This window comes from Hydractinia symbiolongicarpus, chromosome 13 (genome assembly GCF_029227915.1).
Source record: "Hydractinia symbiolongicarpus strain clone_291-10 chromosome 13, HSymV2.1, whole genome shotgun sequence".
NCBI classification, from domain to species: domain Eukaryota; kingdom Metazoa; phylum Cnidaria; class Hydrozoa; order Anthoathecata; family Hydractiniidae; genus Hydractinia; species Hydractinia symbiolongicarpus.
In genome coordinates this window covers 18283651-18309850 of record NC_079887.1, presented here as the reverse complement: position 1 = coordinate 18309850, position 26200 = coordinate 18283651, and the positions used below count along the sequence as shown (strand labels likewise).

The 26200-nt window shown below is 32.6% G+C and overlaps 1 protein-coding gene across 3 annotated transcripts in view; it reads left to right on the top strand.

The window, feature by feature from the left end:
• Positions 1-26200, top strand: part of LOC130623391 (sphingomyelin phosphodiesterase 4-like) — an 81565-nt gene that overhangs the window by 37253 nt on the left and 18112 nt on the right. For all 3 annotated transcript variants that reach the window (XM_057438867.1, XM_057438868.1, XM_057438869.1), the window contains 12 exons: positions 8815-9030; positions 9107-9206; positions 9615-9676; positions 9827-9972; positions 14536-14611; positions 14893-14949; positions 15153-15304; positions 16243-16333; positions 16640-16725; positions 16890-17013; positions 17105-17141; positions 22831-22955. In XM_057438867.1, coding sequence (XP_057294850.1) covers positions 8815-9030; positions 9107-9206; positions 9615-9676; positions 9827-9972; positions 14536-14611; positions 14893-14949; positions 15153-15304; positions 16243-16333; positions 16640-16725; positions 16890-17013; positions 17105-17141; positions 22831-22955 — 1272 coding nt within the window. The remainder of the gene's footprint in view (positions 1-8814; positions 9031-9106; positions 9207-9614; positions 9677-9826; positions 9973-14535; positions 14612-14892; positions 14950-15152; positions 15305-16242; positions 16334-16639; positions 16726-16889; positions 17014-17104; positions 17142-22830; positions 22956-26200) is intronic.

Here is a 26200-nt window from a genome sequence, read left to right as displayed (position 1 = left end):
TATACATTCAGGGGGAGCGCCTTAGTAAGGTGTACAGCATGTTGTAAATCAATTGCAGTGCACACATCAAAATGTTTCGGGTATAATATAATTTTCATAAAATAACTTACCCGTAACTTTAGCCAAAAAAAAAAACGCAGTTTAACAACCTGTTGTCACCCCGTCATAGAAAAGACAGCTGGCCGACATTTTTTTTGTGTGGAATAAGTTCCTTTTGTGTGGAAAGTTCCAAAAAAATTAATTGTGCAACCGGGCTGAGCACTTCGTACCGGTGAATGATGTTGCACAACCATATGTGGAGTGCATGATATTGTAGTACCCTTCTTCTCAAAAAAAAATTGCAGCTTTGGTTTAAATAAAAACACATGAAACAGCCTGTTATTTCCCACTCAGCTAAAATAATCACTCAGCAACTTTATTTGCAAAATTCATTGCCAGTTCCAATAAAAACACATTGTAAAGCCTGTCGATACAAAATTAATTGTGGGTAAAATGGTAAATCGAAAATGTTCTCATCAATAAACTCTAAGACTTATATTATATACAGTAAAAGGTGTAGCTAGCTAGCTAGCTAGGTACCTAACTGCATTTAGCACAGGAGGATTATTTGAGTCAGATTGGCGCAGATAGTACAAAAATAACCAATGTTGGCTAGGATAAATAGCTTTTATATAAAAATGAAGAAAAACCTTAAAAGAAATAGCAATAAATAAGATAGCTAGCTCGTAACTTTAGGACACTACCTTACAATCTTTGTTTGTGTAGCCAAAGTTTTAAAATTGGTTAAGATCTATAATTGGATAGAAAACGTGACATTTATATCTTATATATGTATCTTATATAGTATCTTATATATGTATCTTATATATGTATCTTATATATGTATCTTAACATGTGAAAATGTGTACAGAAAACAAATATTACAAAAATAAAAAGCTTTCAGAAGAAACGAAAAATCAAATAGAGACCTACTTACAAACCATGACCACGATTTGGTTGCTTAAGTGAACTTGCTAAATTTCACACTACCATTTTTGTCATTTAGCGAGGCGTAAAACAGAAACGTGGGCAAAAGTAATTTAACAATAGGGAAAGGCAGGCTACAAATTTCAAGGCTTGTTAATTGGTTAATTTACTCCGAAATTTGTAGCTGCCAAAATGCGCTGAAAGAGGAAAAATAAAATGAAATCGCCGTACGGTAAAAATAGTAAATAATCCAACGAAATCAGATGATAGTAAATAAGTGTCAGAATAAGTTTACAACATTCCTCCAAACCTCCTCCAGTAGAATTGAAGATATTAATACCACGCTTTTTATTATAAATATATAGGTTACTTTCTGTCAAAGCTGGGAACCAAATAGTTTAGTACTCCCACTTTATAAATCAAATTTATAATTAAGCAAATACTTTTGCAAAGCGACAACTACCATGTTGACCGCCGTGAAGTTGGGCTTATTTCGCTGCTGATGTGGTGGCAGGTGGTGGTATAACATAAATTTTCCAGAAGATTAACTTTGCAAACGATTGATAATTAAAAGTAGAAGCTGTTAAACTCAGATTGATACCTGTAGATTATTGAGATGGCTCTTCCCTTATGCAATCAACTTCACTATGATAACACCTCCACGCTAATATACTATAATAACAAAAGTAAATTAAAAATAAGATTAACGTTGATGCTGTCTTGTGAACGCCAACAAGCATTAAAACCCATTGGATAATCAAACCATCCACTAATGCAAATCTGACACACAATCATAGAACTATTTTGTATTTCTAAGAATCCAGTCATTCTCGAAATTATGTAAAAAAAATTTTTTTTTTCTTTTTTTCTTTAGAATTTCCACAACTTCTTTTATTTACAAAACTCTAGGTTTAAAAATGCACCCTTTCTGAGCATATTTATTAAACCCGCTGCCGATGTCCCAGATTTTGTCATTTAATCAGCAAGTTGATTTTGAGTGACTATACCCAATTTATTTTAATTTCACCAAGTTCGAGCATTTCTCTTATTCTTCCTATATCAACCCATAATCATAAATCTTGGATAATCTTAGTGCTGTGAAGATGTTTTTTTAATGAGTTGTTGACTGTCAAGCATAGTACTTCCAGAGATTTTTTCAGACCAAAAACTTCTTTTGTCATTGAAACAATGCACCATCCAGCATCTTCAGATTCACTTCGAGCCATTGTTTCTGATGCCAGAGGACTCTTTGTAACCCTATGATGTTTCTTGATCTTCGGGTAACTGGGGTAGTCTCCTTTAGCCATTGAAAAATATGTGATCTTTCAGAAGTTCTGTTAGGCAAACTTGCATGTGTTGCATCATCATTCACAATAATCTTAAGGTTTTCTGAATTACCAAGACTTTTTTTCGAAGTCAGTTTCTTAACAGCTTGTTTGCATCTACTATATTTCTAACCGTTGGATGTTTTCCATAGTTACTCACAAAACAGCTATCAAATGAACAATCAGCTCCTGTTTGTGATGTAACCCACAATAATTGTCCACTTAATTACCACAATGACGTGTTTTTAACATCAGTCAATTGGTTTCAAAGTGACCACATATTGGTCTTAATCAACAGAATATGAAGTCATCAACATGATTTATCAGAATACCACATAGCAGGCCATTGTGATCATGCGATAGAAATTATCATACAAACTCTTCTTTCCACCAAGGTCAAGTAGCACTTTTTCAACTCTATTATACCACATTCCAGATGCATCATTCAAACCATAGAAACAACACAGCTTCCAGATTTTCTCTTGTGCTGTGCACTTTTCCAGAATGCATATGAAGACTTCTCTTTATATTTCATCACCTTGTAAAAATACAGCTCTTATGTCCAAACTTTCTAAATTCCAACCCATTGTACAAGCAGATACAAATACCATTCTTAATGCTTGTCGACTATATGTTGGTGAATCTGTTTTACCAGCTTTTCTTTTTTCAAAGCCCCTTGCCACCAGTCTTGCTTTCAGCATATTTTAACCATCTTCCTTTTCCTTTTCAGTAGTCACCCATTTACAAGATACTGTCTCCTCACCGTTATTATCAACCAAAAGAAAGACTTACTTATCTTCCAGGTTTTTAAATTCTTTTGACTTTGCATCAATCACAGCTTAGCTAATTTTATCAGAAGATGTCAACAAAAGAACATTCTCTTCATTATGAAGCTGTTTCCACCAAGATATTTCCTTCCAATTAATGCTACTTGCATCATTTTTACCAACTAATTTCACATTAACACAATCTCTCGAGCTTCCAGTTCTTTTAGACTGTCTAGATAAAACCAATGCTCAACTACTACTACCATCTTTCTTCATAAATCGAATTTTTGTATTACTTTTTTTGTTTGTAAAAACTATTACGCTATTCTCACACCCACTATTCTCATCACTGCTTGAATTATTGTCCGCAATTTTTTCTTCTTCATACACATTACATTATTCTTTTCTTTTCCATTTGTCATCTGTCTTCATTTTGTTTTTCTGTGATTCTTCAGATACGAACATCCTTTGGTGTATCATTTTCCTTAATTGTATTGTATCACCTTCATTGATTGACATGGATGACATCTGTAAAAAGCACTTCCATGATGCACAGGAATAAAATTTCCATCTACTCCAAGAACTGTACCACAACCTTTCCAACCTTTTGTCACTATATTTTATGCCTTATGCACGTCTTATCCTTTCACTTGATTCAGCTTTTGATGGGCACTGTGTAACACATTCAGATTCTTTCTAATTATCTCACTAGAACAACAGGTTCTATAGCTGGTGGCAAATCAGTGATAACAGATGATAGGTTTATGTTTGCTCCAAAAAACAAGCTAATTTGGCATTCTTTGGTGATACTGCCCCCACAAGGGCTGTCTCCATTTCACACTTTGTATCATTCATTGTCTTCATCATTGACTCATATAAAACTTATTATTCCTTTCCACTATACACTGTACTTGATTTAATACTTTTTATCGTTCATTTCTTGAATGACATAACCGGCGATGCAATTTTAATGCCTAACACAAAATGTAAAACAGAACGGTTTCTGAAGAGCAAATCCAAATCAACAAAAATCAGTTCATTCAGCATATTGTATGTTGTATATTGTCTTTACCCATAAAGTTTTACACAAAAGTCAGTCATTTCAGTGTATTGCAGATAATACATATATATGTATATATAATTTTTGATCATCACTAAATATTAATTATCGCAAAATCCATTGAACTTTGTCAACTGCGTTATTTTCTCCCCTTAAAAAATTGTGATAATAAAGTATATGTATACCGAAATGACTTTTTTTCTAGATATAAATTTAATATTTCAAACTCTGGTTTTTTGACATGGTGTCAAAAAACATAAAATATAAAACAAAAATTAGCTGTGTAAGCTGATGTTTGTTTTACAGTTGGTTACAGTAAAGTATATTTTGGCAAAAAACGTTTTTCAGTATATTGCATGTGATCTTATTTCCACAACAGTTTACACAAAATTAAAAAAACAGCAGTTTGCAACACGAATGATATAAGTGGACAACCATACCATCCTGTCATAAACTTTTTTAACCTAAGTCATAAACCGACATAAATTTCCATTTAAATGTCAACAACCCCTGTAACCCCCTCACACTATCCTAAAAGTTCAGTATGTCTTTGAAAGATTTTGTAGCTTGCTTGTTACATCATAATTCGTGCTCAAAAAACAAGAGAAATTTGACTACTAAGGTAGCTAAAAAAGAGGAATAACAACATAACTCATAAGTTAGAGCTAGCTATGAGATGGAGCCTTGAAGTTAACATAAGCGAGCTAACAGTAGCCAAGACTCCCAGTTAATTATAGTTAAACTGGGGAGACTTAGCTAGGTCTTTAGCTATCTAGCTATTTATGCTTAGTAAAGCACATATAAAAAGAAACACTAGTGATGTAAAAATGATAACATTACGGTGAGTATAACAAACCGAAGTTTTCTGTTTGGCCAGCAAATTTGTTTGGTAGCCAGCCAACAGCTTTTTGTAGCATTTTAAATTTTAGGACAAATACATTAGTTATGCACCATTAATTACGCAAAAATGTAAACAAATTAGCTTTTTTATGTAAAATGCGGTAAAATTTAAAACTTTAAGAATTTGAGGCTCTTAAGTGGCTTTTTTTTGGAAAATGATTCTGCTTGACAACTTAAAGTGTGCTACATAGAAAAGCTACATAAAAACTGAAAGTCTAACAATATCACATTTCAGCTTTACTTTATTACATCTACCTCCACTCTTTACATCTGAAGTAACTTCTCGTAGCTTCTAACTCCACTTTTCTACTTCTATATCTAGCTAACCTTTGTACTTGATAACCCCACACTTTAATTCTTTACTTGGATTCTTCTTTCCTTTTCAAATATGCATTTACTACTTTACTTTTTCACTTTAATTTTTCTTGATTTGATTTTTTGCACTTTTTGGACCGTTAAAATTATATCAGCAAATCAAATTAAGTCATTTTAATCACGTGACGTAAGCAAAGTAAACCTGCTGCCTTTTTTCTGGCAAAATGGACATACTTTTTTAAGCGACTTCAAAGAAAAAGAAAAACACATCCACTCCGCCTGACACAGACAGACGTATACACTCTTCGTATTATTATGAGAGATTTTTTTAGATTGACTCCACTGGATTACATTCCAACGAAAATAATACAGGAAAATTCTGACATTTTTGGAAATGTTTTGTGCAATAGCATAAATTATAACATCGACCAATCCAATTTTCCAAAAAGCCTTAAGAACGCAGACGTCATTCCAGTTTTTAAAAAGGAGGACCGTACGGAAAAGTGTAACTACCGCCCGGTCAGTATACTGCCTAATATCTCTAAGATTTTCGAAAAATGCTTATACAAACAAATTGAAGCTTTTTTTCAACCCATTTTTAACAAGCAGCAGTGTGGTTTTCGGAGAGGTTTTAGTACGCAGCAATGCCTTATAGCAATGATCGAAAAATGTAAAAAAAGCCTAGATAATAAAGGGTCTTACGCAGCGTTATTGACAGACTTGTCTAAAGCTTTTGACTGTATAAATCACAATTTACTTATTGCTAAATTGCACGCTTATGGGTTTGACAAGGATGCTTTGAGATTAATACATAGCTATTTAACTGGCCGGAAACAAAGAGTTGAAATAAACAACTCATTTAGTACGTTACTGGACATCTTATTTGGTGTGCCACAAGGGTCTATTTTAGGCCCACTACTCTTCAACGTTTTCCTGATAGATTTATTTCTGATAACGATTGAAACTGATATAGCTAGCTACGCAGATGACAACACCCCATATACGTATGGGTCTGATAAAAATCAAGTTGTAGAAGACCTTGAAAAAACAGCAAAAAGAATGTTTATATGGTTTGCTGAAAACGGTATGAAAGCCAATGAAGCAAAGAGCCATCTTCTTTCTAGCTTACCACTTGATACAAAAGCTGTCGTTGGAGACACGTACATTGAAAACAGTGACCAACAGAAACTGTTAGGGATAAAAATTGATCGGAAATTAAAATTTGATTTGCATGTAACGGACTTATGTCAAAAAACCAGCCACAAACTACATGCGTTAGCGTGTGTTGCACCTTACATGGATACTCAAAAAAGAAGAGTTATTATGAAGGGTTTTGTTACCTCTCAATTCAGTTACTGTCCTTTGATATGGATGTTCCACAATAGAACATTGAATAACAGAATTAATAATCTGCATGTAAGAGCACTTCGAATAATCTATTGTGACCATACATCAACATTTAAGGAACTGTTACATAGAGATAAATCAAAAACGATACACGAAAAAAATCTTGAAACACTAGCTATAGAAATATATAAAGCTAAAAACAAACTCTCACCTGATATAATAAGTGATATTTTTCTGTTCCGTAGTAGCACTTATAATTTGAGAAATGAAAGAGAACTTTGCTATCGCACAGCAAAAACGTCTACTTATGGCACTGAAACTATCTCAAATTTTGCGCCAAAATTGTGGCAGATGATACCATCAAATATAAAAACATCTGAAACGTTACAAGAGTTTAAGTCAAAAATTAAGAAATGGAATCCAGAAAGTTGCCCTTGTAGGTTGTGCAAACCGTATATTAATGGATTAGGTTTTATTTGACAGGCAGACTTTTATTTAGTATTTATAGCATTTTGCGATTTGTTTTTGTTGTGTTTTTTTTTTTTCCCGAATTTTCTGGCATACCACTTCCTTGCAATATATAGGATCTCAAAAATAAAAGCTATAGTCTAACCATCCTTTATCTCAGGATGATGGTATGCAAAGCAAAGAAGTCAAATTAACTAAATTAATTGCCTTCTTCATTGACTTTAATTAGCGACTTTTCCCGAGAAGCTAGAATTTTTTTTTATTTTTTTTTACACGTCAATGTAAAAGAAATTGTTAATAAAAAATAATAATAATAATAATAATAATAATAATAATAATAATAATATAATAATAATAATAATAATAATAATAATAATAATATAACTGTTAAGTTAAGAAAATAAGCGCAGAGATGAGCAGACGTTTGATGAATATGAAAGGTTGAGGTTGAAAAATATACCAAAAAACGAACTTTTGATCTGCTGTTTCTAAACGAAAGGTTGTTGCTATGAAAGTTTAGAATCTGTAGATAGAATAAGAACATTATTTTTAGGAGGTCGCAGGAAAGTGCAGGTAATCTAATATTTTTAATTTGTCAATACAGCTTCATAAATTTGTAAATTATTTTTCAAATCGGTCACAGAATATCCTGCCTAACCGGTTGTTTTATTTATCATTTCATATTATACTAGTCATTAGCTTATGTAAAATTCCACAGTGTGTCGTCCATCACTACTCAAAAGTCTTTAATTCTCCTCAATTTTGAAAAGTCTCCTCCAAGTCTTCTAATATTAGTTTTTTTTAACATCTTTAAAATAATGGTAAACCTGCTTGCCCACCTGTTAACTTGAAGTAATAACATTTGCTTGAACAGAGGTTATTACTATGATTATAGGTGCGATTATTATCGTGTTATCTGATTACAAAACCCCTTGTTTTTTAATTGGCTTACAGACTGACAGTAGTATAATATAGATCTATACTTGGTATATATATAAAGTTTATAGAAATATTTTGCATTTCTATAATTTCACAATTAATTATAGCAAATTATTTGATATACAAATAAACCTATTTATTATGCGATCATCAGATGTACTAAAAATACACCTTAAAACGTTTGAAGATATATGCAACGAGACCTTACAGAATCTTGACAATACAAAAATCTTAAAACAGTAAATGCTATGAAAGATAATTACTAATCCCGAAGAACTGGTTTATGATTTATCAAAACTATTTTGTTCATGTGGCGACAATTAGAAATTAGTTCTGATCTTTTAATAAACCAATGTTTCAGGTAATGACATGGTATTTCTCCGTTAAATGCAAGTTCAACCGGGACATCCTCTCGCTTTCTATTGCAACTTTTATGATAATGCTGGTGACCAAACATGTTCCCAGACCATTTTGATCAACAGAATTGACATTGAAAATCATGCGTAAAACATTGATCTCATGGCAAGCAGCTTCTGTAATGGAGAAAACTGAAACTTTTAGACTGCACTTTTCATTTATTTATAGCCTGCACTTAATGAAAAAAATATTTGTTGCCACACATGATGCAGTATTGCTGTACATTATCTTCAACTGTTCTTGTAGACAGCAGACTTTGAATATTGTTATACTATACTTGTAAAATTGTTTAACTTTTGCTCTTTTGTAGGAACTAACTTGCATATACCCTCGTCTGTTAAATGATATATTTGGTTTTTCTGGTGGTAAAGGTTGGGGGTTAAACCTATATGATGCAAAATATCATCAACGCGAATTTGATGCAGCTTATAATTTTCTCTCTTTTGATGGAATTTTATTTCAAATCATTGGAAAAATAATGATGCAACAAGAAGCATATTTTCAGTTCCCATGCACACTTTTGCCAGTAAGCATTTTTTAACAATTTAATATATATTGTGAAAGCATAGATTGAAGTTAAGTTCTTGTAATCATTTCTTCAGGTTGGCATAGCAGAGTTTATAAACAAGAAAGGGCAAATGTCTGCTTGGTTTGAGAAAAAGATAATTGTGTTACCTGACAATAAGGCTGTTATTAATTTTGGTATCCTTTTCTGAATAACATGAAGGAAAAAAATATTTAAAGGAGAACTTAAATCACGATAATCGAACTTTTTTTCATTTATTAAAATCACGTACCATTTTATAAAATATGTTTTACTAGACAAGTTTATTTATACCCAAATTTTTTTATGACCGTCTTGACCGTCCCCGTAAATATTGGTCACAGAAAAAACACTACCTTAAGGAAAGAAATTACTGTGCAAGAAAAGATTTCGAAATTAAATTATGTTCAGCCTTAAATATGCTTATTCTTTGCTTAAATTGTATGGAATCTCAGTCTACATATGCTTATAAACTTTATGTATGTATTTTTGTACAGCTTGTGAGACAAAATTTTGTTTTGTAGGCATTATTTCTTAATGTTACATTTTCTTTAACTCGTGTTAAGATGCTATGGAATATTTTCTGGCACTCTTTGCCTGCTACGTAATGAATCCAGAGAAAGTTCAGGTAAGAATTTAAAATTTGCATATGCAAAGAATACTTCTTCAAAAAATGTCATCCTTTTTTCTCTATTTCTTTGTCTTTAATTTCACCATTTATTTCCATATTTGACAAATCATTCTTCATATCCCAATGCATACTTTATTTCTTGTTTAGGACAATAACCACTGGAGTAATATTGATGATATTCTATATGTCAGAATACTGGAAGATTATTTGAAGTCTTTTTTCCCAATTCCTGAGGAAAAAAATTCACGCACAAAGTCGGTACCATCCACCAGCATGATGACTGCAGATTTATGGTATGTCTATAAGTATTTAAAGTTTGGATGATAAATGAATTGATAGGTTAGAGGGATACTAACGCAAAAAATGATTTTTTGTTTGTTATGGGGGATAAAAATTGGTTAAAAAGTCTTTTGGAATTTTTTAAAGTTCTTGTGATGTCATATGATGCCTCTTAAAAATGTTAATGTTACATTTATACCTGTAATTCAAAATATAAACATTATTCAACTTCCAAACTTTGCTTATGTAAATATATCAACACAACATCAGTCCACACTAGCACAGTTGGGTTAATGATATAAATTAAAAAAGTCTTGCTTGTAACACACAATTTTATCGTAATCATAAATGTACTAGTCGATAAGGCCCGTGGAAAAATCAGGCAGAAAAGAACCAAAAAAGATCCGTCATTTAAATTTTGATGACGTCAACAATGACCTGTCGATGCTCGAATAATTTCACAATTTTCTTTACCTACGTCATCAACCCTTCAGTTCCGAAACGTGTCGGTTGAACCAGCTTTAGAAAATTGGTCCTAATTTGGTCCCAGCTAGACTCTAGTTACCCACTCAGGAGTTGACATTAGTTACTTCCACCCATTTCCAAATTATTTAGCCTTAAACTTAAAAGAATAGACAGGCAGGCAGCCAGGCAACCAGGCAGGCAGGCAGGCAGGCAGGCAGGCAGGCAGGCAGGCAGGCAGGCAGGCAGGCAGGCAGGCAGGCAGACAGACAGACAGACAGACAGACAGACAAAAGTTTTATTATAGTCGTTTTAGCCCGTGGAAAAACCCACTTAGGCAGTGGAACAATAAAAAAGATCCCTCATTTAGATTTTAATGACTCAGCAATGATCAAAAAAAAAATACTTGTTGCCTGTATTTTATAAAACCTGAGAAGCTAATCAAGTAATGTTTAAGATCATGTGCTTTTAACGAACGGTTAAGGAGATGTAAGGGTTTAAAAATTTTGCTGACGTCAGCAAGATCTGTGCAATAAAGAAATTTTTTTTAAAAAAATTTCTCAAACATCTTATTGCTATTGTGTAGAGGTTGAAGCGCTGATCAAGAAAATGTATAGGATCACGTGCTTTTGACGAACGGTTACAGAGATATTGTGCTGTAGAGGTTTTTTGATGACGTCATCAACCTGTGCATTCCGAAACGGATTTAAGTTTTCAAAACTTACCCAATTTGGTCCCAGGGTGTCCCTAGTTACCTGCGCGGTGAAATTACAGACGTCACCACCTCGTTTTTAAGTTATTTGGCTTCAAAGTTATAACTGCATTGTAATGGCTTTATTAATTTAAACTAGCTGTATGTCCATGGAAGAATCCACTGTATTTCTCATTTAATTCATGTAACAGATACGTCCATCAAAAAACAAATAATACGGCAGAGCAAATTATATATTGCATTATTATATAAGTGACCAAAAAAATTAAAGGTGTCTAACAACGGCAGTTATGTGATGTTTACATTACTTGCTCTTAACCCTCTTATAATGCGAAAATTATTCAGAAAGAAGTTTAATAAAGCATTTCAAAATACATCTCACTCTTAAAATTTAAATCACTAATAATGTCACATACAAAATGTCTCACAAAAAAGCTGATCAGTGTCAAACACAAATCTTTCTCAATGTATATGTTAGAATCAGTTAGTTTATTGCAAACCCTGCCAAAGGTGGCACACAATGCGAAAAATAAACAATGAATTGTGCCTTTGGCAGAAATTTTTATCTGAGATGTAAAAAAAATAATTGCAAGGATAAATTATAATTGCATGTACTCTTTTCCCACAAAAGCTTCACAAAGTACGATTTGGAACGCATCAAATTTAAATCAAGAAGGATCAGCCATTTCGGTATGTTGCACACAGTCCTCCCTGGTAAGAACTTATACAAAATATAGAAAAACACAGTTGCAAGGTGTAAAATCTAATTCTTCTTCTGTCTATGGTCTTTCCTCATAAAATTAACATGAAATCAGTTCTATCAGTATATGTCATGTATATAATTGTCTTCCACAAAATGTTCACCTTAAAGTTTCACAAGCCACAGCCTGTAAATTAAAAACAACTAAGATCAGGTATTTTGGTCTATTTCATACCATCCTGTCTTAAAGAAGTTTATATAGAATGTGAAAATTGAGCGATAAAACATAAATTGGCAAAATTCCATTATTTTAATATGCATATTGTATATGCCTTCTACAACAATAAGTTAATCCAAAATGTCTAAAAAAAATAGCTTACAAAGAGTATAACAAAGTAGCTCTTTTGGTGTATTAAATATGGCCATACACACAAACGTTTACACTAAATGTAAAGAAAAGGTAATACTAAATCCACAAAAGTCAGTTCTTTCAGCATGCTAATTATGTCCTTGCCCAAAAACTCTTATATACATGGAAATGTCAAAACCACAATTTAGAACAAATTAAATTTACATTTTAAAAATAATTAATTCTATACTTTATTTTTAGAAATTTTTGCAGGAAAAGAACTTATATATGGAAAGTCACCCCAGCCTTACCTGTACATTTTCTTACCCTAAATGTAAAAAAACATGTAAATCCTTCCCCCACCCAAAAATATAATAAAAAATAAATAAATAAATTATCAAAAACTCATGTAAATACTGCAACAAAATCAAAAAATGTGAAAAGGCTACGCAAATTTTCCTCGGTGTCAAAATCTCTGTAAAATAAGAAACACAGGTTTTTCGATGTTAACATGTATATATATAGTACTCCCTGAAAAAAGTTTAAACTTTTTTAAATAACACGTAATGTCATAATCAAAAATATTTGAGTCAGTACATCTAGAACAACAAAAAAACACCACACTTACGCTACCAGACTTACAATACGTGTTAAATATTAAATATATTACATAAAAAAGGTTTCTTAAACTATCCTTAAATATTATTACTTTCTTAAAAGGTGTTGTGGCCTGTTATGTCTTTCAATTTAAGCTTAAAAGGTCAAATAAGTTACAGCCATATTCCTAGCAAAGACCACTAAGATAACTACAGTAGCTAGCTAGCTACATGTAATAGCAACATAAAACTCACAAGTTTAGCTAGGTACTGGGGAGCTTTAGTTTAATGCTAACATTAGCTAGTTACAGCAAGTAATAGCTGGTCAGTTAAATATAAACTAGAGAGTTAGCTAAGTATAAATAACATGGCTACATATATATAAATTAGATAGCAATTCTACTTTCTAGCTAGCTAGTTGTTGTTGGTGGCTGGCTTTTGTGATGATAGCTAAGAAACCCGTCTCGCATCAATAATTTCATCAAAACTGAAAAAAACACATGAACAAGCCTTACAGAAACCTTGCTATGACTAATCTACATAATGATGCTTTTCTTCAAATGTTTCTTTAAAGATTTATTTTGAAGGAAAGAGTAGAAAATATTCAAAAAGAACAGCCATCTTTTTTGTAAACACAGCTTCCGTTTCTTTATGCTGGGAACTTCATTTAACAGTCTGTGTACTTTGTGAATATCTAAGCCCGTTAATTCAAATGTAGCATATATATTCCTATATAGGTACTTTGTCATATGGTATATATATTTATATAGTACATTGTGGTTATATATATAGTTATAACTTTTATGTGATTTCTATGAAGTAACAGTCTAACTATTATGGTGAAATATTAACGTAACGCCACGCTTTAGGGGGCGCATGCGTGATCTGTAAAAAAGTGACTGGTAATTTTTGTCATTGGCCTCACCATGCGCATACACACACGCACAAAGCGTATTAATATATAGAAATGTTTAAACTAAATGGAATGCATACAATTCTTAAATATACAATGCTAATAAAAAATGATAAATACTGATAGCTAAACAGAAAAGAAAAGCTGACGAGAGTTGCGTTAGTTCGCTTCAAAAAATATATTGATTTAAATAAGCATTGTTCTTGTATTTGAATATGTATAAACTTTGAGACAAACATTTTTTCTACAGATGTTGCTAAACGTTTAATAGAATATTGAAATGAATCTATATTGAACATAGAACCGACACATGCAGAAAAAACAAATCCCTAATGGCACAAATGTAAACAACGAACATTTAATGACAATAAATGTGCCATGAAATAACCATAACAACACAAGATATTACGACAAGACATAAAAAAGAACTTCGTATTTAGGCGAACAAATTTTGATGACAGGCGATAAATTTAACAAACACTGCCAATATTTTTTAATTTTGTGAAACTACAAGATATTTAAAGAAAATTATGCTTACTATTGCATCAAAGATAATGATGTCATAAATCAGATGGAAATCTTTGAAGCTAAATATCTAAAGAACGAAAAGAGATTTTTAAAAAAAGACTCGATAAACAACTTTTTATACTCTGTAACATAAAATAATCAGTTTTCCTGTTATAAACGTTAGTTGCATAGTTATTCATAAAGTTTATGCGCATGGTTTCACATAACGTAGTTCTCCTTTATGTTGCTTTCAGTAACTATTATTTAGAATTTTTTGTAACTTCGCATTACGTAGTTAAGATTTTGTTTAATAGTTATGTGATGCTTATATATTTTAGGAAGTCTCACCACGCACATGAAAGTTCTGCTTCAAATCACCAGTTTAATTTGATACAAAGCGAAAGTTTTTTGCAGGTTGTCTTTTTATATGGTCTGTTAAACAAAATTTATGGCAATTGAACCCTAATCTGTAAGGGTTTTATTTGGACTTTGTGTAAGCACGGGGAGGAAGGGGGAGTGCCGCCCTCTGTAAATTGTAACAAGGTAGTACTTTTGTCAACAAAATTTAGCATTTTAATAACAATAAATTGATATAATTATTGTAAATGTAACATTGTATCAAAGCGTTTTAAATTTGTACTACTGTCTTCAGGGGAGCATTGTTACCAAGCCTGTATTAAAATTTAATGTTTTAGATTTTGTGTGATTTTTGGCTGACTTTGAATACAGAAGAATTTACCCAACTTGACCAGGTAAACACATAAAACAGCACAACACATTAAATGCTTACTTTGTAAGTCTAATGTATTTTCGTAGACTGCATTTCAAAGATATTTATTTCATAGATATTTTTCATTGTTTGACAGCCATCCAATAATTCATGTAGGAAACTTCAGTACCTTCTATATGGTAATGAAAAGAGTTTTTAGCCAAAAATACTACTTTCTTCCCATAGGAGTATAAACTACCCTCTCTGAATCACTCACACGTGGTGAGAATTCTTGTCAAGTATTTGCATTCGTTTGTCAACAGCACTTTCGATCAACAGCAAATTCAATCATTAGTCAGTGTGAATTATTCATATGCTCATGTGGAAGAACTAAAAAGGTTTGTGTCGAATCTTGATGCAACTGTGTTATGGAAGAAATATTTTTGTCTGGTTCATCCAATGTTTTTGTTAATATTTATTTTGAGTATTCCTTTTCAAATTTTGCGTAATTAAACTCTGAAATTAGCCGTACTAAAATCCTAAATTGTGTTTTACTTATAAAAGAGACCTGAGTACAAAATTTTAACCGGTCTCTTAAATTGATTATAACCCATATCGCTATGGCAACAAATAATACTCACATTGCGCATTTTTGAAAAACACGAACAACAGGCGACAACGGCCCGTTTAAACGGCCCTTCAACTATATATGGCTACACATATCTTATAATCGACCTCTTCTCACTCGAGTAGTTGTCGTAGCAAGACATACATACGCAAGATATACATACGCAAGATATACATACGCATCATGAATCAAAACGATCCTTTAAGTTTGTTTCCGTTGCACGACATTAAGAACAGTAAGTTGAAAAAAGAAAATTGTTTTTACTAACTGATGAGAATACCTAAGCCAAGGTATGGCCCACTATCACGAGGAGTTATTGATTAGTCCGTGCTAGAAATCAACTGATGATCTCATTATTCAGTTAGTTTTTTTAAAAAAGAACGAAACACAAATTGCCAATATCAACACTTATATATTGGTAGATAACCAGAGCAAACTACAACAACATGTTCGCTCGAACAAACTTAAACTAAACCAATTTGATTGTTCAATGTACGATGGGGAAAGCGAGAGGGAATAACACACTGATTTTCACACAAATACAAATATGGCAGCTTCGGATGCGGTTCTTATTATGAAGAATTAGGTTGTAGGTTTTATTTCATATTTTCATTTAATGTTCATGTAAACTAGTTTCAACAGGTTGATCAACATCCTGTCGAAATTCATAGATGAGGATTATTATTAATAGTCTGTCCTTTTTTACAGTATTGTTTTGCCTGCTGCCCTGAACACAAAGTTATACATGTATTTGGCATATTGTTTTGGACACTGGCAATTGGATGCGTCATTTAGAATGGTAAAGTATATGACTGTATCAAGTTATCCAGAAGTTCCAAAAAACGATTAACGTTAAGTGTAATTATAAGGAAGTCTGGAATTTTATAAACTGCTGTACTAATTTGTTAAGACCTCCTAAGGTCATGTCATTTAAAGAAAATTCTAACCTATTTGTGTTCCGGTATTTTTTCTTGTGTATCTATCAAGCATATTCAGATGGGACCATTAAGTTGATTTGTCTATTAGTCAATAAACGTAACTGAATGATTGAAAAAGTCAGAAATCTTTGAAATGCTTAGCGAGTGCTTTTTTGCGTTTTTTGTAGGTGCTTGAAACTTGGTTGAGTTTTATCCAACCTTGGCGATATACGACAGTGGGAGAAACGTCCTCTGACACCAGCCTGTTACCATGGTAGAGATTCGACAATGTTTATCTTTCATTGGTTTGAAACAAAATTCTAAAAAATGTCAAAACGAACAAGCAGTTTCTTTGCGTTTAAAGTTTTCGACATCGATGTTGCATTGAACGTATATAATTTACAACAGTTCAAAGATTCCCAATTTATTTGTTTTTAGGAAGGGGTTTATTAAAGAAAACATCGCCTTCTACTCTTCATTATTTTACAGCTTTTTGAGTCGAGCATTAAGATCAGATTTTTATTCTTGTGGTGATGTGTACCTCATGTACCGTGTTTTTAAGGTATTAAAATGTTTTTGTTGTTATTTTTTCAACTGTCCTGTCTTTCTTTACTATACCATATGTATGTACAAATGATTACGGCGTTTTTTAGGTTTTTTCTCAGTCAGCACTGCCACAATTGTTAGAAGGTAAGCATAAAAATCTTAGTGACTCCTTCATTATTGAATATTCATTCTTAGTTTTTTGTACTGATATAGCACCTTATCTTACATTCGTGCCTCAAATTACTGACTTTAAGCTTAAGTAAGGAGATGCTAAATGAAAGTTATCTTCCTCTGAAATCTTTTTACGATGCAGTTTATAAGTTCATAGCAAGGGATTAAAAACAGGAAAATAAAATAAAAAAAACTAGACACCTGCCTTAAATGAAACATTGCAAGGTTAAAAACATAAGATATAAAAATGATAAAAAAATTTAACATTGTAACTATGTTATCAGGTGTATTAAATGCCTAAGTTCGAAATAATGTTGAACTCATATTGGAACAAAAAGTTAAATAACTAATACAATAGCTAATTTAAAAAAAAAATATTCGATCAGGTTTATTGGTGCATAATTTTTTTCGGACAGTACTGGCCAAGGTGTTTTTCTAATGTTTTACTGAACACAGTTAAAATATTTTTATTGATATGAAATTACCAGCTAGCTTCAATGATATCAAAACAAAGCATCAACAAGTCAGTGTTTATAGTTTCATTAACATTAAGACACCAACAAGCCTTCTTTAATTATCCTTTTTCAATTTCTCAACTTACGTTTTTTTTTCATTTTAGCTAAATTTAATTTCTGAGAACAACATACAACACTACAAGCCTAGTAAAAAATCATAAAATCTTTGTTTTCCTGCCCTTACTGTACACTCGTAGCTTCACAGAATTATTTTTTTGAGAATTTTGTCAAATAACATTGCGTTTTTGTGTCAGTGATACATTGTTGACCTGATATCACAGCCCACATTCTTAGTACTTTGAATCCTTACTTCATATCCTTTTTCATGACCTTACGTTTTTCTTTCAACTTACAGGAAATTAGAGGGGAATTAAGATTAGTATAGTCTTATTCTCCTAGTGTATGAGATCAGTTCCAAAAATAGTGTGACATTTTTTTTCTCTTAAAAAAGGCTAAAAAATTGAAAATGTGCATAAAATTGACTTACTTGGTTATTTTAGCCTAAAATTTTTATCACTGGTAGAAATAGCCTATTTAAATTGGTGTATGGCTTGAAAATTGCGATAGAGGTGCTATTTTTTGACTTACAACAGAAAATGACTAGGTATATTTAAAGTAAGTCAAAAAATTCACATTACATATTTCTTTAAAATATTCATGGAAACTTAAACCTTATACCTTGACATATGTGCAAATATATAAAGGATGAGATATATTTGAAAACACAAACGTTTTTCTCTAGTAAACAAGTGATTTTGAATTTTGCATTTATTTGAAACAAAATCATTTTAATAGTAACTGTATGAAAAACTTTCAAAGGAAACAAATCACTTCTCTAAAAATACAGAACAAATTAAGTCTACAAACCTGAGTAGACTAGAATCTTAAACTTTAATAAAGAACAAATTAACTATCTCATATATTAAATGTAGGAAAGTCCATTGCCTTCAATAAAATTCAAGATTTCGACATACTCTTTGATTGGCAAAAAAGTCCTTTCTTTGTAGGCTGAAATTGAACAAAAGGGTAAACAACAGATTCGCGAAAAAGGATGTTTTGCACAGACTTGTTGATTTTAATGAACCATACTGTTTCATTTGATGCTCCGTCAGCAGCAAAAGCACAGTATGAGTCTGGCAGGATCAGGTCATCATCTAACCCTTTTCCCATGTTGGTGTTTGATAATGGTACTTTTACTTCAGATCTAAGGTGGTTCTTCTTTAAATCTGCTGTTCGGAGTTGATGTGTTGTGAAAAGAGAGCACGACCCATACATTTGTTTGCACAAATCACACATGCACAATTGAGTAGCTCCTTTGAATCATGTTGTATAGGGAGTAAACACAATTACTTAAAATTTATCAGAGCCTTCAACAGTAGGAAATCTCTTCAATCTTGCTTCAGCTCTTCTTTCTTCCAACTGCTCCTTTTTAATCTCCTTGACAATCACGTTTTGGTGTGTTTTGTCAGCAAATTTATTTTGAAAGAAGTCTACACAATCTTTGGCAGTACGAATCAAGCCCCCAGTTCCTATGAATCTTCTTAAAGCACATTTTGCCATTCCACCAACATGATCTACTTCCCCTTTGCCATGTCCAGTCACACTAAAAATATTATTATTAAATATTATTATCGTATTACAGGAATATTTAGTTGGTTGGCGATGCATTGTATATCATCGAAGTGTTGGGCTGATTTATACTGAGAACTGCAGTTGTCACTCTCAATTGCACACATTTCTGAAATGGACTCAATTGTTTGTAGCAATTGTTCTAGGACTGTTTTTCCAACTTTTGCTCATGTTTTTTTGTCGTCAGAGATGTATGGGTGATACCAGAATGTACAGTGATGCTTTCATGATGCCAGTGCATAGACGGCTCAAACTTCACTGGAAAATTGAGGTTTTCAGAGATATCAATATCTACGAAAAGAACATCAAAATGCTCTCGAAAGATATTAACAACACCCCTGAAGTGTCTCAAATGGTTCCGGTGGTTTATAATTTTGGTTAAATTCGCATCAAGAAACATAACAATGTTGCGTAACGAAGATTCCTTGGTTTTTGCTTTTAAATGCTTGGCTGGTTCCCTTCTTTTGTTAAGATATTCAACCTTTTCAAAGGTTGTGAAAGGAATGTGGATGTTCTCGTTTGATGATACTTTTAATTTTGTAGAAAGGTTACACCATATCTTTTGAATGTGTTGACAAAGATCCTTTTTATTTAGGGTGCAGGCCCAAGGAATGTATGTTGTTTCTGAATCTCCACAATCCGTAGCCCAGAGTTGGAAGAATGATTTGTAAATAGAAAATGTGAGATCTAAACCGTGCTTTTCTACACACACAATGATCCCTTTGATTGCCCACTTTGCATGCAAGTGCAACTTGCAGCAACACATTTCAATGTCCTTTTCTGTCTCAGCCCTTATGTAAAAGGGTTTGAGGGAGACCTTGTGATCAGGGTAAGACCTGTTAAACTTGATGGATAGCTCTTGGTATGTTGAATGCAACATCATCCAGTTATTTTCGTAAAACTGTTTACATCGTTTTGAAATGATAGTTGTTGTGCTTACAAAGTTCAAGCCAATTTGAATGTTATTTCTCTCAGATACTTTTAGTTTAGCAGGACGCGAAGTAATGGTGGAAGGTGTAGCCTGTTGATAGTAAAAGTCCCATATAACTTTCCTAGTGGCATAAGAAGTCATTTTTCGGCAACGTGTCTTAGAAAAAGTGTTTGTTCCCAACTTTCTTTAAAATTCATTAGAGAGTCCAAGTTGATTTAATAATAAGAGAACGACATCAGCAATATGTCCTTTTTCTCCAAGACTCCAACCTTCTACAAGTTCAGAGAGTTCTTCAGCTAACCTGGACTTTCTTTTTCTTGTGTTAGGTGTCATAGCTTTAGCTGAGATTACATCCTTTGTAGGGGTCTCTAACAATGATGAACTGGTGACTGTCTCTTGATCGGTTGGTTCTTGACTACCTTGATACTCGACACATGTATGTCTGTTTGCTGCATTTCAGTGGGCTAATAAAAAAACGTTTCATTTCTAGCTTCAATTTTTTTATTGCACACATTCACAAGTCCAAATTAAAAGCCAAGTCTACTGTAATTTACTAAAACTCCTGAACTTGGTTCTCATTCTAAATAAAACTTTTGACAAACACATTCGTAAAACAAGTAACAAAAAAATAGCAAACAAACCTGTTCTTGGTATCTTGCTATGTTGGTATTCGGAGCTGTTTCTGGAACAGTATCCTCAGTGAATGCCATACTTGGAACAAACATGTCCTCTTCATCAGTTCCATTTGTAACGTAACTCAGACTCCATTGAACCATCTCTTCAAAATCTTTTTCTACTGCATATAGCTCACTACTAAAGTTATTTTCATCCATGCTCCTTCTCTGTTTCATGTTACATCTGTGGACTTTAAAATAGGCTTTCCTTGTAAACTGTTTGTGGCAGGAATTGCAATTCAGATTTCCTTTTTGCCAGAATGTATACTTGCAATGTGACGCTTCAAATGCCACAATTTTAGAAATCTTTTGCCACACTGGATACAATCTGGCAACTGGTTCTCTTTGCAACGGTGCTGTTTTAAATACCATGCTCTTTAAAATGATTTCAAACAAATTGGGCATTTAATTTTGCCACCTACACCACAAACTGACTTGTGATTTTGAAGACTTTGTTTGTGCTTAAATTGTTTTTTACAGCCTGGACTTTTGCACAACCAGATATTTGTTTTTAACTTCATTTTTACTAAACTTTTTACTAAAAACAATAAACTAAAGTTAGCATCATCACAGACTTTTTCTACCAGCTTTTGTATCAAACAACCTAAACATTCTATTTATAAAATGTTAGAATACAGAACAATCTATTTCTAGCAATGCAATGACTTCAAATTTCAAGTAAGTCAACTTTTAACATAAATTCTGTCATCAGAACATTACTGTATGATAGTCTGCTTGGTTAAACAAAATGGAGTAGATCCATTTCAAAGTTAACTTATAGTATGATATATGAAACAGTAAGTCAAATCATGGTCACTTATCATAAATAAACACACAGAGTAAGTCAATAAATGACACATGTATTTGGTCATAAAAACTTATTTTTATAACTAATAATTAAAGGTTCTAGCACTGATTTATCACTAAAAATGTTTAAAATTATCAAAAAATGTTCCACAAAAATAATAACAGTAAGTCAAATAAAGTCACCTGTATCTTTAAAGCATTATGTGGTGGCCTTTAATAGTAGACAAAGTAAGTGTGTGCGAGAAAAAATATAACCAACCTATCAAGTATTTTGTCTGCTATGGAAAATAGAAAGTAAGTCATGTTTTGCCACATATAACCAAAGTAAGTCAAAAATGATCACTCACTATTCACTTTAACCCTTCCAGGATAAAATGACAGCATTTCCTCCCCCAAAAAACTAAAGTAACGTCTTATAATTGCCCATCCTAGTACAGCTATGTGGTAAGTCAAATCCAAAAGTAAGTCAAAAAAAGTCACTTGCATTATCTATGCATAAAATGAAGTAGAGTAAGTCAATTTGTATTGTTCCTTCACAGCCTTATAGCTAAAGGACGTGTCCTAAGTTTAACACCAACCAAGGTTTGGTAAGTCAAAAATTGTCACTTTCAGTCTATTTTAAAGTCAGAAATTGAAAATGTCACAAAAGCCTCCTTTATTTTTGGAAGTGATCATGAAAACCCTACCAAGTCTTATTTCTCTAGTACTGTAAGTTCGGATCAGTGAATTAGAACTATTGTGAAATTGGGGCAATGAAATGACAGTAGTTTCAATTTCCTAATAAAATAAAGAATCTGAGATATGGGAAAAAAATTCAGATCGGACAATGTTTGATAAAAAAGGGAAAAGTCACAGGAATTGTCCACGGGAGAGGATGTTTTCTTAAGATTATATAGTATTTGAAATAAATAGTGAGTTCACTATGGCAACATGGTGGTCGTATTCTGTTAACCCCCTAACACCATCAATGTAAACAAGGCTATGCCATGAGTATATGCTATATTAATTGTATGTGCAAGTAGCACAAACACGACGGCGAACCGCATTGGTTTCACATAAACCTAATGGTTTCATAATAATTAAAACGTCTTTTTTCGCTATTTTAGAAATTGATGCATCAATAGCGCAAACCTCTTTTCTTCAACAGAATTCGGCTAAAGTTGGACTAATCTCCAATTGGATGCGACCACAAAACAACACAAGTTTTTATTTGCAATCAACTAAAAATAAGGTAAGTGTTGCATCTTGTGGAGACCTGTTTCTTAATTTTACTCTTAAAAAATGTGTGTTCTCGATGAGCAAATAATATGAGGAAGTAATAAATTTAATTAAATTGCACATGTAGTTAAAGCTTGCAGTCCTCCCATTTTTGCTTATGTGGAGTCTCAACAATACAATGCGCATTGCCATGTGATCAATTGCAGGAAATAAGTATTTAAAAATGACAGCAAATCTGGAAGTTAATAAGCCACAGTTGTCATTCACAGCATATTCCTGGCGCTGACTTAAACGAAAAGAGATTCTCTCCTAGGTATGTGCCAGGTCGCTCTTATATAACATTATTATTTAATGTTATTAACATTATTATGTAACATTATATAAGGATATTTTTTTCCCAGAAGCGGAGAATACTCGTGTTAAAAAAAATGATTTCTGTTTATACAATAAAAAGTTTTGTGGAACATTTTACACTACTTCGCAGTGCCAGCTGCTTCTGGTTGCCCTCACTCTTTGAGATCAATACTTACAGTGGTACTTAAAACTTATGCTGCAAGGCGGACATACATACTGAAATGGTGTTAATCTTATGTGTTCAGTAGTAATTTTAGGATGTAACTGAAGGCGAAGCTCTAAATCTTTAGAACCAGAATGTGCAACGTTGTTACTGCCAGTGTTACCGAGTGCGACTGATCACAAATAAAAAAAAATTCACGATCATAAGAAAATATGTTTTTTGTTTTATAAACAATGTTTTTCTCTTCGTAATCTACAGGTATAAATGCCTCATGCTTTTACGTATTTATTAGATTGTGCGGTTTGCTGAAGCTCTGTCAGAGTTGACAGCCATAAGAAGAACAAAAGCCTTTCAGAGTAAGGGGAAGGATTGAGTGGAAGTGACACTTTTAGTGGCAAAATTGGCTAGTTTGAATTTCATAGGATTGTAACTTGGAACTTAAAATACTAAACGTGTGATGCAAATTCATAGTTTTTTTTCAAAGTAGTATAATTTAGTTCTGTGTTACCTAAATCCACATATCCAATTAAATCACCTGTGGGCTTATATAACACTAAATCTTCCAAGATTTTTATTTCGTCCGCAAGGAGTATAACATCTCTCTTGTTCTGAAAAGTTCAGTGGCAAAGAGTTTTGTCAGCGAGCGTAATCTATTATGTTTTCAAGAGTTGGTACCTGGTTACACACCTGTACCGCCATTGGTGATTGGAGATCCTGCATGTCCATTACTTCCCAATGTAATGAAGGGATTTGCTACCTGCAACAATGCAAAAGAAGTAATCTCTTATAATAATACGGAGAGTGTGTCCGTCTGTCTGTGACAGGCAAAGTGGATGTGTTTATTTTCCTTTGATGTAGCCGAAATTTCCTTTGAAGTCTCCGAAAAAGTTATATCCATTTTGCCAGCGGGTTTACTTTGTTTACATCACGTGATCTAAATGAAGCAACTTGATTTGCTGAAAAAATTTTAACGGCTAACTCCCGAAAAATGGTAACCCTCGACACAAAAGCAACAACAAGAAAACAGCCCCTTCGTCTTGAAAAATTGCAAAAAGTAATTCAGAGAAAGAAAAGTCCAAGAAATGAAGTGAGAAGTGGTAGCTAGAGCTAGAAGTAAAGTAGTAAAGTTAGAAGAAGAAAATAGAAGCTAGAGGTTGAAGTGGATTTGAAATCACAAATAGTAAGAACTTTGATGTTTTTAGACGTTTAGTTTTTATGTCACTGGAGCAAGCAGACTCGCATTTTCCAAGAAAAGCCTCAAATTCTTGAAGTTTCATATTTTAGCGCTTTTTTAAAAACAAACCTAGCCACCATATTTGTTTATGTTTTTGTTGCATAATTAATGTATCCCCTGGTGCGTAACTAATGTGTTTGTCCTAAAATTCAAAATGCTACATAAAGCTGTTAGCTGACTAACAAACGGAAAACTTTGGTTTGTTGAACTTACTGATCACTGTAATGTTACATTACTATTGTTTCTCCTTATATTTTTTTTTTTTTTTTTTTTTTTTTTTTTTGACATTTATTCGGGTTCCATTATACAATGGTTATTATCCCTATAATAACATAATAATAACAACAATAAGAATAAAAAGTTTAGAACAAAAATGATACAAGAAGCATGGAGATCTAGGTTTCAATAAGAGTTGTAGATTTAGGTTTTGTTAAATGGTTGTTGATAGATTAAATAGAGGAAAGGCATAGGCTATAGTTGTATATCGGCGGAAGGTCTCCTTCGACTCTGAAAGACTTCGTTAGAGATAAAACGTTGGCTGTGTTGAAATAAACAGCTCATTGAAACCGTAGCAGCCAGCACTTATTGCATAATAAGGATTTTTTTTTTTTTGAAATGTGATAACTATATATATATATATATATATATAAAAAAAAAAAAAAAAAATTCTATAATATAAAACCCAAGCATAGGAAGGCTCACTGTGGAGGCTCAGAGATTATCGTATGGTTCGATATGTCTAAACGAGATTTGGAAATAAGAAAATCTTGGTAACTTGGTGGAGGTTTTACTAAGCATAAATAGCTAGCTTTAGTTTTAGCTAAGTGTTCCCAGTTTAAGTATATTTAACTGGGGGTCTTAGCTACTGTTAGCTAGCTAATGTTGTCCTCCATGGGCTAGCTCTAACCTATGACTTATATTGTTATTCCTCTTTTTTAATTATCTATAGCTAGCTACCTTAGTTTCCAAACTTATTTTCTTTTATGAGCACGAATTATGATGTAACAAGCTAGCTAGCTACCTACCTACAAAATCTTTAAAGACTTGAACTTTTGCAGATGTATTTTATATTTCTTTTCGCATTTCCTGTAAACTTTACAAAGGGACCACGTGCAATATGACAAGTGGAATTTTTTTTTTCCAGAATTTAAAGCGTGTGTGTTAAGTTATTTTTTATTGTTTTGTTTCTGACATCCTGTTTAACTTTCGTCAGCCTACATGTAAAATGCCAGGTTATTTTTACAGGGGGGTGTAGCTAGACATTTGATTGGAAATTTACATGGGTTTTTGACTTTATTTTAATTTATGAGAGGATGGTCGTTCGGTTCGGGAAGGTTGTTCGTGTTTTTGTTTGTGTTGCAAACTGCTGTTTTTTAAAATTTTCTGTAAACTTTTGTGGGAAAAAGACCACATGCACTATACTGAAAGCACAAATTTTGTAGAATTGGCCTCCACTAAAGGCTGTTGTGTAAGCTAATGGCTTTTTCATAGTTCGTATTATAAACTT